Source organism: Martes martes (assembly GCF_963455335.1).
Source record: "Martes martes genome assembly, chromosome: 1".
Taxonomy (NCBI): Eukaryota; Metazoa; Chordata; class Mammalia; order Carnivora; family Mustelidae; genus Martes; species Martes martes.
In genome coordinates this window covers 186,248,896-186,264,950 of record NC_137888.1, presented here as the reverse complement: position 1 = coordinate 186,264,950, position 16,055 = coordinate 186,248,896, and the positions used below count along the sequence as shown (strand labels likewise).

The 16,055-nt window shown below is 44.7% G+C and overlaps 1 protein-coding gene across 2 annotated transcripts in view; it reads left to right on the top strand.

Annotated features, from left to right (window-relative positions):
• Positions 1-6,300, top strand: part of SYNPR (synaptoporin) — a gene marked incomplete at both ends in the record, with an annotated part of 313,384 nt that extends 307,084 nt beyond the window's left edge. For both annotated transcript variants that reach the window (XM_080810440.1, XM_080810441.1), the window contains one exon: positions 6,043-6,300. In XM_080810440.1, coding sequence (XP_080666566.1) covers positions 6,043-6,300 — 258 coding nt within the window. The remainder of the gene's footprint in view (positions 1-6,042) is intronic.
• Positions 6,301-16,055: the final 9,755 nt, after the last annotated feature.

Sequence of the window (16,055 nt, the reverse complement as noted above, 5' to 3'; positions counted from 1 at the left end):
AGGAAGATAGAAAAATCTGACAGAGAGCAGGGCGGCTAAATTGGATGCTTGTGTTCTTGTAAAGAAAGAAACTGCATCCAAGAAAGACAGAAGCTATAATGGCAGCAAAAAGCAGTTGTTACGGAAGAATGGAAGACCCGACAGTGTTTGCAGAAGGAAAAACATTCTTTAGCAATCCCTAAAAATAATGATCTTGGCTTCAAGGTTAGCTTATGTTTTACAGCTTTCTGAAATTTAATCTGAGAAGGCAATTAAGATGGGGGAAAGGGTTGCTAATCATTGCCTGATGATTTGATGGTGGATCCTGCCTTGGTGAGAGAGGAAACATGGAATGAAAGTATGTCCGAGGGTCTCACCGTGATTTTTGCTCACTGCCAGTCACACCTGCAGCTGAATGTGTGGAAGGATATTCCCCAGCTTCTGCAGTGTCTTTCTAGGCAGCGCTGAACGAAGGTTATTGTAATCTGGATCTCAAAATCTGAAAGAACAAAGAGAAAAATCACCCAATGTGTTTGTTCAATTACTAATCAATCTTCTAATACATTATGACATCCCGCATGGTCTATTTAATTCTACCTCTGATGTCTCTAACACGTTTTAGACTAAGCAATGGGAATTTTGAATGGGAAACAATGTGAGGTGTCTCCTAAAATCAAAAAGAGGTATTTGCCTTTCTCTGCTTGACTGATTTCACTTAGCATAATACCCTCTAGGTCCATCCATGTTGTGTGCCAATTACACTCAAATAAAAAGAGAAAAGAATATATCCACCAAATTCTACACGTACATACATATATAACATTCGTAAATAAAATACGTAATTAAATTTTTTTTTTAATCAAAAAGAGAGGGGCACCTGGGTAGCTCAGTCGGTTAAGCATCTGCCTTTGGCTCAGGTCATGATCCTGGGGTCCTGGGATCAAGTCCCACATCGGACTCCCTGCTCAGCGGGGAGCCTGCTTCTCCCTCCACCTCCCTTCCCACTTGTGCTCTCTCTCTCTCCAAGAAATAAATAAAATCTTTAAAAAAATAATTTTTAAAAAAAAATCAAAAGGAGAAATGATGGAAACCAAATTGCATGTTCCGTGAGAGGGGACGGGTCTGCTGCTTTTGTCATTATGGATCTACATCAGTTAAGGGTCCTAGTGGCAGGAAATTCAATCCACGTTAGCTAACGAAAAACCATCTGCCTGTCCCTAACGTCTGTTCTCTGCACCCCACTTCTGTACCAGTGCCCGTAGGTGCTGGAATTCTGGGTTGCAACTAATAGAAACTGACTCTGATGAACCTCATCAGGAAAAAAAGAGATCTTCAGAAGGGTATGAAGTAGCTCAGAAGACTGATGAAACTGATGAAACAGGCTCTACAAAAAGCAGCATCTAGAGCACGGTCAAGGTTCCGGGTGTCAGACACTAGCAGATGCGGTGTCTGACCTTGCATACTCTGCTCCCGATTCCAAGTTCCAGCACCCAGCTCACGCCACTTGACTGCAACTGGGCTTTGCGAGGGAAATAAAATTTCTGTTACCAAAAGCAGAGGAAAAGAATATTTATCTGCCAGATGCAGTCATTCTATTTTTTTCATTACAAACTCATTTGGCTTCAAAACCTATTGAGCTAGCTTTTCATGAAAAGTAAAAGTAATTAGAAAGACACTCGGAATGTGTCTTCTAAGGGCAGAATCCCGGGGCCAGGAACTGGAGGACTGGCAGGAAACTGGACAGTTCCCATCCTTCACCATTCAGCTCTTTCTTTCTGGATGTCTGTTATATCGTCGTCTCTTTTCAGATGCGTTTTTTTTTTTTCTTCTTCCCGTTCACACAAAAGAAGGTAGTCACCCCATGGGTTCTGAGTTTATATTTCTTTTTATCTTTTTTTTAAAAAAGATTTATTTATTTATTTGCAGGAGAAAGAGAGCGAGCAGGGGAGGGCAGAAGGAGAGGGAGAGAGGGAATCTCAAGAAGACTGCTGGCTGAGCATCTAGCCCTACGCAGGGCTCGATCTCACAACCCTGAGATCATGACCTGAGATTATGACCAAGAGTTGGACACTCAACTGACTGAGCTACCCAGGTGCCCCTATGTTCCTTTTCAAAGGAACATCTTGGATTGAACTAAAATCATTCAGGTTTAATCCCACATTTCCGGCAGAGAGAATCTCATGAGCTCATTTCCGGCCACGTATCCACCTTGCCTGGGGATTGGGGGAATGGTGCAGAGAAAATATGGCTCCTAGAACCCAACCAACTTGCCTACTAGGGGCATGTAGGCTTTGGAGGAAGAGCCAGACACACCACAAGGGCTGACCTCTACGAGTAAGTGGTTCAGCAACAGCAGTGATATCTCTACCAGGGTAACAAATTTACTTTCTCCAAAGCATTTTGGCATCTATGATTTCCCACTAACACAATTAGGCAGGGAGCTACGCAGGTAGCTGTGGTGAGGGGATCTGCATAAGACTTCCCAAGTCATGACAATGCCAGACCAGAGCCAAGTCCTCAGATACTGTTGCCACTCGAAACGGTTAAAGGCATAGCGCTGGAGTTAGTCTGCTAGGGTTTGAATCTCCACCATTCAATAATGGACTGCCCTTGGACGAATTAATTACGGTCCCTACACCTTAGTTTCATTATCTATAAAATGGGGCTATTATCAACCACACCTCACAAGACTGTTGTTTGATGAGATGATAGATGATAAATACTTAGCACAGTGCCCAGCATAGGGCAGATGTCCAATCAGTGTCAACAAAACCTGCCTCTCCAATACCTTCATTTTCCTAAGTGTCAGATCATGTTAGAACCCAAAGAACGGGGTAGGGGAAAGGAATGTTTGTTTCTCTCTCTCTCAACTTTTCTTTCAAAGGTTCCCTGAGCATAATTTCCATCCATAATTTCTACTTCTGCTTCTCCGGCTTTATTATATGCAAACTTGACATACCTTCTCAGCTAATCTAGATCTCATCTCCTCATTCTTTCTCACGCTATGCACGATTTCTTGAGGTCTCTCCTTCCGTTGTCCCCACATCTGAGCTTGAATCAAAATCCTTACTCCAACTTCAGTTGCAACAAAATGGCAAGAAAGGATTAAAGGGCCCATGAGCCTCTACAACGTGCCAGCCATGAGTCTGCGATATCAGTGTGATGACAATGGAATAAGACATCGCCTCTGCTGATGCACGGGGACACCTTGCATATGTTCTCGCTTTTAAGTTGCATGCCCCTGATTTCTAGGTTCTTCTTGAGCATAACTTTCTTGGAAACCAAGTAGCAGCAAGCAAAAGGGAGAAATCAAGGAATAAGAAACATAAAATGACAGCTCTTGGCAAAGCCATCTCCTCATATCTGAAAAGATTCCCTTTTTAAATTTTTTTTTATTTTTTCAGTGTTCCAAGATTCATTGTTTATGCACCACACCCAGTGCTCCATGCAATACGTGCCCTCCTTAATACCTACGACCAGGCTCACCCATCCCCCCACCTCCCTCCCCTCCAAATCCCTCAGTTTGTTTCTCAGAGTCCACAGTCTCTCATGCTTCATCTCCCCCTCCAATTTCCCCCAATTCACTTTGCTTTTCCTTCTCCCTATGTCCTCTGTGTTATTCCTTATGCTCCACAAGTAAGTGAAACCATATGATAATTGACTCTCTCTGCTTGACTTATTTCAATCAGCATAATCTCCTCCAGTCCCATCCATGTTGATACAAAAGTTGGGTATTCATCCTTTTTGATGGAGGCGTAATACTCCATTGTATATATGGACCATATCTTCTTTATCCATTCGTCTGTTCAAGGGCATCTTGGCTCTTTCCACAGTTTGCCAATTGTGACTAAAAGATTCCTTGGTAATTTTTTCTAATCGTATTGACATATATTTGCAAAGATCCAGCCTAATCAAGATCTCCCTTAGATGGAAAATATCCTAGTTACTATACACACGGATAGAAGTTCCCGCGTGCAGGTAGCAGTTTCACTGGTGATTACCTACATCGTTTTGATCACACAGCTGTTAGGCTGTGAGTACCTTATTTATGCTTTGTGTCTCCCTCAGCAAGGAGCCAGGAACCTGGCATAAAATAATGGTAAACAAATGTCAGTTAACATTAGAGGAAGAAAAGTGGGTGGAATGGGAGAGAAGGAGGAAGGGATAAACCAGTCTTTTAAATCCCGTGAGGGCCTAAGTACTGCTTGGGCTGCCCACATCCCCTATTGTCAAAGTTCCACGTCAGCTTATGGTGCAGCCAAAGAGCCAGCTGAATACAATTCATGGAAATACTGGGGAAAGTATTCAATGCGTAGCTTACCAGTCAGAGAGCATTTTTTAGTGTGTCCAGCACCATCTGGCTACTTTACACCTGTTCTCTTTAATCCTTACAACTGTCTCCCAAGGAAGGAATAATTGTCTTCATTCTATCTACATTTGGGGGTGGGGAAGTGGGGAAGCTGAGTACCAGAGGCTAATTGCCTTGTCCAAGATCACAGAGCAAGAAAGTGTAGAGGTTAGGCCACCCTGATTTTAAAACCCACGGGATGACTCCCAAGTTGACATTCAGGTAGCATGTCCTGATCGACCTGCGCTAAGACCTGCTGCTAAAATATGCAAATGCTTTGGTGAAAATCCCCTGCTCCAAGGCCCCAAGGTACCTCATCTCAACTACACTAGCCCCCCACTTCTACCCACCGGGCACCATTCTACCATCCAGCAGCCAAGGGATAAATTCTGGCCCAACAGGGGACTTCCAGCACCCAAATTCCAGTGCTACGGCGGTGGCCCAAGTCACCAATTTTGATTGGTGATTGTCCCACTGAGTGGCTACGAAATATACCTTAATGTCTTTACAGCTTTATATCATCCTGTTGTCTGTCTCCAGTAGGAGGCTGTTAAAATGGACCACCTATGGTTAGTTCCCAGGTCAACCACTGCCCCCAGGGAAAAGGCGGGGGAACAACTATTCTGTTTGGGACCTCCTGCACCAGGAAAACAGTTCTGCTTCCTTCAAACACTCAGGGCCTGGGGAGGCAACACGTGATCCTCAAACTCACCAACAACGCCCTTTTGGAGAGTCAGAAGAATTTCTATGGGAAAGCTTTACATCCAGGTCTTGGGAGAATATCTCTACTTCTCTGAAACCTGCATTTCACTCGTCCGGTTTCAACATTCATTTCTGAATGTGAGAGGCACAGAAAGTTCAACTATTCAAAGTCACAACCTCCATGTGCACTATCATTTGTGTGCTCACTCGCATACCACCTGTAGGAATGCTTCCTCCATACTTTTCTGTCTTTAAGTTGACTCATGTTTTGTAGCACTACAAGAGCTGGAAGAGTAGGATCTCTAGCCGTAACAGGAAGGTGACCTTATAAATTAACACACTATCGTTAAAATGAAAGTTCTCTACTCTGTACCCCCCAAAGACCTCTTACACAATGATGAATATCTCACTTGGGCAGACAGTAATGCTTAAGTAAGGGCTCGGATGATGGAGTCAGACAGAACAGGGCTTGACTCTTGTCTGCTACTTAGCAAGTCATGTGACCTTGAACAAGATTCTTGTCCTGAACCTCAGTTTTCACATCTTTAATATGGATATAATAATAGCACCTTCTTCTCAGAATGAATGAATCGATACACACTAAACCCTTTACAGTGCCGAACATGAGGTAAGCATTCAATTAAAAAGTCAGATATTCTAGGGGCACCTGGGTGGCTCAGTGGGTTAAGCCTCTGCCTTCGGCTCAGGTCATGATCCCAGGGTCCTGGGATCGAGCCCCACATCGGGCTCTCTGCTCAGCAGGGAGCCTGCTTCTCCCTTCCTATCTGCCTGCCTCTCTGCCTACTTGTGATTTCTCTCTCTGTCAAATAAAAAATTAAGTAATTAAAAAAAAAGTCAGATATTCTACATGAAATAGAAGATCAAAATGAAAAATTAGAAGGGATCTCAATCTTGAATGAAAGGTAGCCTTATGTGTCGTGAAGGAATGTTCTGAAATTGAGATTTTTCTTGCGTTTCCATCTCTCAACTCACTTGCTCTGATTCTCCTTTAGGTCTTTGGCTTCTTGAACTTTATCCTCTGGGCTGGAAACATCTGGTTTGTTTTCAAGGAGACCGGCTGGCATTCTTCGGGACAGAGATATCTCTCCGACCCAATGGAGAAGCACTCGGGCAGCTATAACCATGGCGGGTACAACCAAGACAGCTATGGGTCAAGCGGTGGGTATGGGCGGCAGGCGAGCTTGGGGCCGTCCTCAGATGAGTTTGGCCAACAGTCCAGTGGCCCAGCTTCTTTTACCAATCAGATTTAAGAGGTCATATTTGCATTCTTCTGGAGCGAGCCTCACCACCTTCCATCCCAGTAGCAGAAGAATTTTATAAGAGTTTTAATCAATTATTAATGCAGAGGGTGTTGAACGTAAATCAGAGAGCTGGAGTCCTCATTAAGGTAGAAAGGCCTGGGTCATGATAAATGGTACTTAGAGAGGAGACGACGCGAAGAGATACATTATTCATCATAGATGCCTAATTGGAAGTACCTTGTTATATACACAGATACTTTTATGGTCGTTTTGTAGGTGTGTTGAGATAGTAGAAGCATTTTGTAGCTTAAAAGTCTCTAGTATGTATTATGCATAAAGTAAATTATATAGCACTGAGTTTCCCAATGCGTTTTGATGCAAAAGACGTTTTAACGATTTCTATAACACAGCTTGGTGTATCACATGTGCATGTGTTACTGTGTTTGGTTGCAGAGCCTGTAGGACTGTGAGTCTCTAAGTATTTGTTTCAGACAATTACTCTGTTGTTGTTTTTTTTTAACTTGATGAATCAATCAGTGCTCATATGATGTAGTGCATGAATAAGCATTTTCTCACAAAATGAACATTTGAACTGTATTTATGAAAATTTTCCAGTTTGCACCATGAATTTGTTAGATGGACGTTTAAAGAAATATATTCATTACTTTGTATACTTGCAAATTTGTCTCTTTGGCTTTGCCCAGTTCTGAATGCATTGTAACTGGGATTTGGGATTTTTTTTTTTCCCTATTAGTCAATATGCAGTGTTATATATGGCAACTGCCCAATATTTATTCAGTTGTTTAGCTAAATATTTACATTCTTGTAACTTTCTATGGTGTTTTGTGGCTCTTATCCTAAGGACCATGATAATGGGCCCAATAACTGTGTCTGTTTATGGAGTGTGTTTTCTTAGAATAATAGAGATGCAGGTATCAGACACCATAGTCGAGAAGCTATTGTGTCGACATACTAATTTACAAAAGACATTCTGTAGAACCTACACTACCAGCTAAACTTTTAAATCCTATTTATTTATAAAGTTAATATGTTCCTTGATCCAATTATTAAAAATTCTCCAGTCACGGCTTAACTTACTAATTACTAATTCTGGTTTGAGTGTTACCCATAAATTAGAAATGACTTCTGTGAGCAACTCTGATCCCAAAGAGGGTTCTCATGAAATATTTCTCAGAATTTATTCATTATAAAGAAAATGCCAATCTTCACCTCTTTGTTTTAACTCAATTGAAACATCAAGGCCCAACAGTGAGGGCAAACTGTGGATCTGTATTTCCAGGTAAAAGTTGTTATCAATGTATAAACTCTGTGTGATCTGTGACGTTGGAAGCATTGTAGCACAAAACAGCCGTGTTTCTTAGATGATATCTGTAATCAGTTTCTGGATCCTGTTGGATAAATCTGTATTGTGATATCTATTTGACCTTAATAAAGTTATTGCTTACAGTGCTGCCTGGGTAGTGCAGAATTGCAGTAGAACCCGGTTAGCTTTAACAATGAATTTAACAATACCTTTATACAAGGTACAAATGCGCAGTGTTTCCGATCTCTCCCCCTGCCCTTGTTTCCAAGCCCCGGGTTGTTCGTTCAGTGCTTCTCCCGCTTTAGGACCCCCTCTGCACCCACTGCTATGCAAAGGACTGGGGTGTGAGAGTAAGAAAAAACAGAAATATGCCTCACATTTGAGAAGCTTACACTCTATTAGGAGAGGCAGGCATGAAAATAATCACACCCCACCTTCACTATGTGCAACACGGAGAGACAGAGGAGTCCACAAGAACATTTATCCGGGGGACTTGAGCTAGTTAGAGGGAGGGGCGCTGAAGACTGGAGGCCTGGCCCGGGTTTCACACAGACGGAGAGGCAGGGAAGAGTATCCCAGGCAGAGAGCTGTCTTGCAAAGTGCTCAGATGGTGGGAGACAGGATGGCCAGGTCTAGTTGCCTGAGTACAGTGAGCGAGGGGGGCTTTGTCAGAGGTGGGCTTCTGGTGGGCCCATGGCAGGGGAGTTGGGGGGGGGGGTGGGCTGCCAGGCCGCCACAAGTGGGAATTCTGTCTTTATCCCAGAAATGCTAAGGGAATGCATTAGTGGATTTAAAGCAGAGGAAAGACACAGTGAGATCAGCATTTTGGAAAGTTCTAGGGGCTGGGGGGTAGAGGGTGGCCTGCAGGAGGACAAGAATAAAGGACCCCCGGGGCAGACCTTGACTGCTGACATCTTCGAGGAGCAGGCTGGCTATGGGAAGAGGGACCTGTCATTTCCTGGGACAGTGGCTGATGTGACTGCTTCCTTCAGCACTCTCCAGGAGGAGAGTGAAACCTCTGCTTCCTATACTGTCGTGGACTCTCCAAAGCCGAGAAACTCCCAGAGCCTGCAGTCAACCCTGGGGCTCTGATCTACGGAAAGCACCGCCTGTCCTGGTCCAGATAGAGATAAGCTTCCACGATCCGCGGCAGATTGACAATTAAATGCTCCCGCAATCCAACAGGGATCTCACTAAGCTGGTTTTATTCCTTCTGGTTTCAAGAAAAAAAGCGGTAGACCTAGTCTTTTCAGAAGGGGAGAATCAGTGTAGCGGGAGAGCCTAGGTCCCGGTGCCCACACTAGACCTAACCGGGAATTAAAGATTCCCTGCTCCTAGATGTATCTTGGCGTGTGACTTCCCCTTCCTGACCTTTCCTTGGAAGGAAGTAATGCATCCAGGGGGAGCAGGTGGGGCCTGAGATCCCGCTTGCCTGGGTTAGAATCCCCCTGTGCTACCATTTACTGGACTCTCTTAGTTCTTCCCTGATCCCTTCTCAAAGGCCTCGGACTTTTCTAAAGCCACAACCCAAAGGCTGAGAAAGGATCTATCTTTGAACCACTGCTCTTTTTTCCTATTTTGATCATCTGCCCTCTTGCAGCCTAAGAGGGTCTAACTGACTTGAGCTGGGAACGAGACACACTGGCTCATAGGACCTTAAAGTCATCTCCCTACTCACCAGAAACAGCCTCCTGTGACACATTTTTTGCTTTCATGCCGCTTTGGTGAACACACACCAAAAAAGCAAAACGCGAACACAGCAGTTTTTCTTACTTAAAATATTTTCCCTTCTTTTCTGTGAACTGACATTTCTCCAGGATATTTTCTCCTCTGGTGTCTTCAGACAGTTGAGTCTGTTCTGATTGATCTCCAAGGTCACCTTACTGTTAGAATTTGATGCATGCTGTCGCTTACACATCGCCCCAAGCATTGCTGCTCTTTTTACAAGTCCTTTGTTAATCCTGCTCTCTTGGAGCTCCTAGACCACCTTAAAATTTCACATTTATTAATGATACGTGTTTGCACCGAACTTAGCATGGAGCCCCCCCACACTCATACGAGGACTGCATTTCTCAACACGAACGACAGACTCCGAGGAGACCTGAGATCTGGACACCTGGATCCGTGTCTTGGGAGCCGAGAGCTGGGTTGCATGTTCAGATGTGTCACCGGCTTTATCAGTGCTAACTGATCATCCTAGCAGCAGAGGACAAGCGTGGTCTCGCAGGAGACCTGAACGCAAATCTGGATTCCATCACGGGGGCCAGGCTGTGTGATTCTGTAAAAGTACTTGGTATCTCTGAGCCTCGGGCGCCTCATCCACACGATGTGAGATCGCGGTATCTACTTCTGTCAGTTTCTCTGACTGCCGAAGTTAAGGAACACGCACTTGATGGCTTGAACAACAAAAAGGTATTATCTTAAAATTCTGTAGGATAGAAATCCAACATAGGTCTCACTGGATTAAAACCAAGGAGTTGGCAGAGCTTGCTCCCTTCCGGAGACTCCGGGTGAAAAGCCACCCCCTTGCCATTGCCAGCGTCTGGAAGCTACCTATGTTCATGGCCCCTGACCTTTTCGCTCCATCTTCAAAGCCAGCAACAGCAGGTCACGTTCCCCTCTCCTGGCATCACGCTGACCTCCTCTTTGCCTCACTCTTGCACTTTTACGGATCTTTGTATTGACCTTGAGCCAGAATCATCTCCTGACTTTAAGGTCAACAGACAAGCAACCTTATTTCCATCAGCAACCTTAGTGCTCCTTTGCCATAGTAACCTAAGGTATCCGTAGGTTCCTAGGATTAAGGTATGGACAGGTTCTGGACATTTGGGGGCGAGGCCATTATTCTGCCTACCACACTATCCCCCCCATAAGGTAAGTAAATTTCCTAGCAGATTCACCTAATCAGAGTGCTCAGTGGCTGGTAATGATGATTAAAATTGATAGTTTGTTTCATCAACAGCACTAACTTTTCTGTGAGAATATGACCCAGACTCCTTCACTAGTGTGTGGCGCCTAATGGCTTTTCAACGTTCATATTTTGAGACATCAACTTTTGACAATGCTCCCAGTCAGGTAGCCCGTGGTTATGACAGCCCTTACTAAGGTGCGCTAGAAAATTAAAATGCAGTGTTTACTGATGGGCTCCTGGTGGTACCAAACATTCGTTCAGTCCAACACATGGCTGGAGGAACAGCTGGATAAACACAGTTCTTCCCTCCATGTACTCTTAGTCCAATGGGAGAGATTAGAGAGACACCTGAAATTACATGATGTATGCATTTATTTACCTGTCCTGCATCTCTCTCCCACTCAAATATAAATTCCACGAAGGGCTGGGACTTGACTAAAATGTACACACCTGTATTCTCAGCACCTGGAAGAGGGCCTGGAACATACCAGGTACTTAATACATATTTGTTGAACAAATATAATGTAATACATTATGCAAGCCATTATGTTAGAGGTTTTTCTTAAAATATGCAATCTAGGTGGCATAGCATATTGACCAGCCAGAGAGGGTAAAGAATCTTATTTCTCTTGAAGAAAGTTTCCAGCATATTTACTAATAGCTCCCACTGTGCCCACACAGAAAGCGTTCCCGGCACGGTGGGGCCTGCAGACCTTGGCCCTCGCTGGCTCATTTCGGTGTATGCTTTCTCATTACCTTTATCACCCTGTTTGCAAACTACACCATCCCCACGTCATGATACAGGAGTCACCTGAAGCCCATACCTGTGCCTCATGCTAAGGACTCTCCATCACACCCACCATCCCCCTCTGCACCCCTGTCCCAGGCTCCAGTAAGTAATAAACAAGCTAATTCCTTTTAGGGGCAGTGAAAGATCTGATGAATTTTTGACCAAAGTGCAAGAGCTTCACCTGATCTTATAGAAGAGGAAAAAATCCTCCATCTCCCATACTGGACTTCTGAACCAGCGGTCCCAGGCCCTCATTAAACTCAGCCTATGCCACACTAACCACGATCTTTGCCCCAAAGTCTGTTCCTCCTGTGTTTCCAATCTCATTTAATGTAATCATCATCAAATATCTCAAGAATTCAAGCAAGGAAATTAGATGATGTCACACCGTGGACATGGAGAAAGAATATTGTTATCTAATTCATTCGTGTCCTAGGCTTTGGCTGAGCGGCTGGAAATGGTGACTGTGTGCTCCAGGCAGGGTTCTAGTATTGCCGGTGTCTGGGCAGTCTGGCTTCCTGATTCTCTTCTCACCTGTGCGTAGGTGTCTGAAACTGGGCTCCACGGGATCACATGATGCTTGGAGTTTAAGGCTTGTCCCCAGCCCAGCACTAGGGAGCACGATGGACCACATCTCCCCTGACAACACAGACATCCCCTTGGCCTCAGTGTGGAGGAGATCCAGGACCAAGCCCCAAGGAAGCCCGGCGTGAGAGACTTGACTACCGTGAAAGATCACAGAAGATCACAGAAGATCAGCGGAAGCCCCCCCGGCCCAGGCCGCATGCGCAACACAACACACAACAGAAAGCAGAAACCAGGTCTTCACGGAGTCGGTACCAGGATCAGAGTTAGGGTCTTTGTTTGGGAAAGGGGAGAGGTGCTTAGCCAGGCACCACGGTTGAAAACTCAGGACCGGGATCAAATGGAGACAGTCGGTCAAACACCCAGGGTCCCTCTCACGCCCCTTGGCCTTGTGTTCCTGTAAGTCGACACAATGGTTCCCAGCAAACGCCCAAGTGAAGACAACTGCAAAGATGTTTCCTTGCAGGAGACACAGGACGTGGTAAAGTGATCAGTGAAGAAGGAGCCCGGAGACATGAGAGTCTTAAGGAGCACAGAGCAGAGGCTCTTGGGGCTCGTCTCAGAAAACGACCTTTTCTGAAGAGCAAAAACTAGCCAGAAAAGGAAAGATCAGGACAGAGACGTCAGTCAAGGGCTGCCTTCGGGGCCGAGCTCTTTCCTGATCATCTGACCCGCTGACCTAGCTGACCCTCAGCCATCACTCCAACACAGGTCTTTACTCTTTATTCTATTCCTACAAGGGGGGACATAAATTCCCGTGAATTTTTAGGCTGCCAAGATTTGATTCCAATATTCAGAATCGAGGACTTCTCAGACTTGAAAGGGCACACATGTTTGAGAGTACAGTCACAAAGTGAAATGGAAATGACAATTTTTCTTGGCCTAAACATATGGTTTAATAACCACCACTCTCTGGTAATTGGCCTTACGTCACTGAGCTCTGCTCAAACAGAAAACAAACCAACAAGCAACAAAAACCTAAGTGTAGCTCCTGGTAGGCTATGGAGAATTTTAACAAGTTGATGGTCTAGAGGATGCCTGGAGGGGGAGCATTTCTACAGAAGCGGCAGGCGATGGCACAAGGCTCTGGGCTCATCTCTTCATGGGACGGGCCCTCTGAACAGTAAGTACATTTTGAATGTGCCCCAGCGCACCCGCGTCACTGAACTTAGAGTTTCATGAAACAAATCTTACCTTTACCACACAAGACACTCCGTTTTTTACTAGGTTCAGTTCTGTTCCATTCCATTGTGCTTCATGTGTTTTTTTTTTCCCCCATGTGTTTTTTAATGCTGGTGTCCACCCTCCACTGAGTCACATGTACTAAGGGGTCACTAATGACCTGTTCAATACTGATCATTGTGGGGCCCATGCCTGCATGACACAAAGTTTTGACATCAGAAGTGTGGTTTACTAAATAAGAGCAAAGCTTAGAATCTAGAAGATTCTTGTCCTGTTCTAACCAGTGCTTCCTGCCACCATTCCTTCCCGTGCCCCAAAATGTATGGTTGGGTCCAAGGAAGCCTTCGTTTGTCGGGAAACCAAGAATGAATGGAAATCGTATCTCATTGTAATGACTTTAAAGAGGATTTCTGGGTTCCAGGAGAGAAGAAGTTAAAGAAATCACTAAAAATCTATTTCTTTCTTCCAGTTTGGAGTTGTCTGTGAGGAACAAGGAATCACGAAAGCCTCTTGTGCGGAAAAGGGAAGGAGAGGCTGTCAACTGACCCCGTGAAGCCAGGCAAACACACTCTCACCCCAGATGTAAGAAACAGCAGCCCTCTTCCAAGCGAGGACCTCCCCAGGACACAGGGACACAGGGACACAGGGACACAGGGACACATTAATGCTCCTGCACCATAGCCAGCTGGGGACAAATGAGGGGAGCACAGCAAGTGCTCCTTTGTGGGGCTCTCTCCCTCCTTCACTACGTGGTTATCTGATTTGGTACCTCAGAGGCCTTTCTTTTCTCCTCATTTTTTGGTAGAAAGTAATATAACCCAAGGTCTCCCACTTCTGACCCTCCCAGAATATACCCTTAGAAGCAACCACTGCTCTCACTTTCACACAGATCTTTCCAGAGATGGTGCAATGAAGACCTAAGTACACCCATGATCTACTCATTCTCAACAGGGCAGTATTGTCCCCCAAAAGGTGAAAATTGGTTCATGGAAGGAGGAGGGCAGAAAAGTCCCACTTTTTGTGTATGAAGCACACATCATACACCGTCTAGACAGATAGACTGTGTCTATCTGTTGATATTAAAGTTTCTTTGGAAGTCCATTAGGAAAAAACGTCTAGGGACTACAGGGCAGCTCAGTCGGTTGGTTAAGCATCGCCTCTTGATTTTGGTTCAGGTCATGATCTCAGGGTTGTGAGATCAAGCCCCATGTAGGACTCCACGCTGGGTGTGGACCCTTCTTTAAATTCTCCTTCTCCCTCTGCCCCTCCCCCTCTACTCACACATACACGCACACACACACACTCTCCAAAAAAAAAAAAAAAAAAAATCTAAAAATTTCCTTAAAGCTATTAATGAAAAATAAGTTAGGAAGAGCTCATGCAATCCCATTTGTTTGTACATATAAAAGGTACAGCACCCTGTCCTGGTATACCTTGTTCTAGAAGGCAGCATGTGATAGGAAGAGGACTTGGTCTTGACTTTCAAGTTGTGGTTTGAATCCTGGCTCCAACACATACTGGTGGTGGGAAGCTGACCAAGTTTCTTAACGTGTGCCACTTTAATTTTCTCATCTAAAATGGGGGTGATAGTGGTAGCAGCTGCCTCCTAGGGTAATTGTGAATAGTAATGAGTTAACACATGATGAAAAGCATTCGGAATATCTCCTAGCATGTGGTAGAGGCTCTGTAAGTGTTTTCTACATTGTGATTTTTCCACTGAATCATAGGTCTTAGAGGTTGGTCTATACTTTTTTTTTTTTTTAAAGATTTTGTTTATTTATTTGACAGAGAGAGAGAGAGCACAGGTAGGCAGAGTGACAGGCAGAGGGAAGGGGGAAGCAGGCTCCCCGCCGAGCAAGAAGCCGGATGTGGGACTTGATCCCAGGACCCTGGGATCATGACCAGAGCGGAAGGCAGCCGCTTAACCAACTGAGCCACCCAGGCATCCCATGTCTATACTCTTTTTAATGGCTGAATGGTATTCCCATGTGTGGACATACCATAATTTATTTAGGTCAGGAGCAAGCAAATGAGAGCGCACAAGCCAAATTCAGTAAGCCACCTGTTTCTGTGAATCGAGTCCTATTGGAAAACAGCTGTGGCCCTTCATTTGCATATTGCCTCTGGCTGCTTTCACACAACAGAGACCAGGCAGCCCAAGAGGACTAAAGTATTTGCTATCTGCTCCTTTACACAAAAAGTCTGAGGAACCCTAGTTAAGTCAATCTTTTTCTAAAGGATAAATACACTGTTAGATCCACATTCTGTGACAACAAATATCAGAGCAATAAATATTCTTAAAGATGCATCTTTAAGGATGCTTGTGAGCATATCTAAAAGAACAATTCCTGGGAGTGGGTTTCTTGGGTCAAAAGACATAATTTTCATCGATATGGCCAGTTCCTCCCTTACAGGTTATATTACACCCACCAGCAGGGTTTCGGAAGACCCCCCCCCCACCGCCTACCATTGTCACATTAAGATATTATCTAATTTGGGGGTTTTGCCACTCTGATAAGGTAAAGGAAACACAGTATAGCTTTGTTGTTTAAATATCTCTATTTTATGATGAGATTCAGTTTTTTAAAACTCTCTTAAGGAATGCTTTTCTTTAAAAGTGAACACATCCAACAGTAGCTGGCAGATGCCATGACACGAGCTTTATCCTTGCAGGAACTCAGGTGAGGTAGGTAGCATTATCCCTATTTTACAGATGAGAAAACCAGAGCACAGTTAAGTTAAATGAACTGACAGTGATCAGAAGCACACAGTGCTGTGGTCAAGAAAATTGGCCTTAGAAACACCTGTGTGGCTCAGTCAGGGAAGCATCTACCTTCGGCTCAGGTCATGATCCTGGGGTCCTAAGATCGAGCCCCGAGTCGGGCTCCCTGTTCAGTTCAGCCAGCAGTCTGCTTCTCCCTCCTTCCACTCCTACCCCCCCAACTTCTGTACTTGCTCTCTCTCTCTCTCTC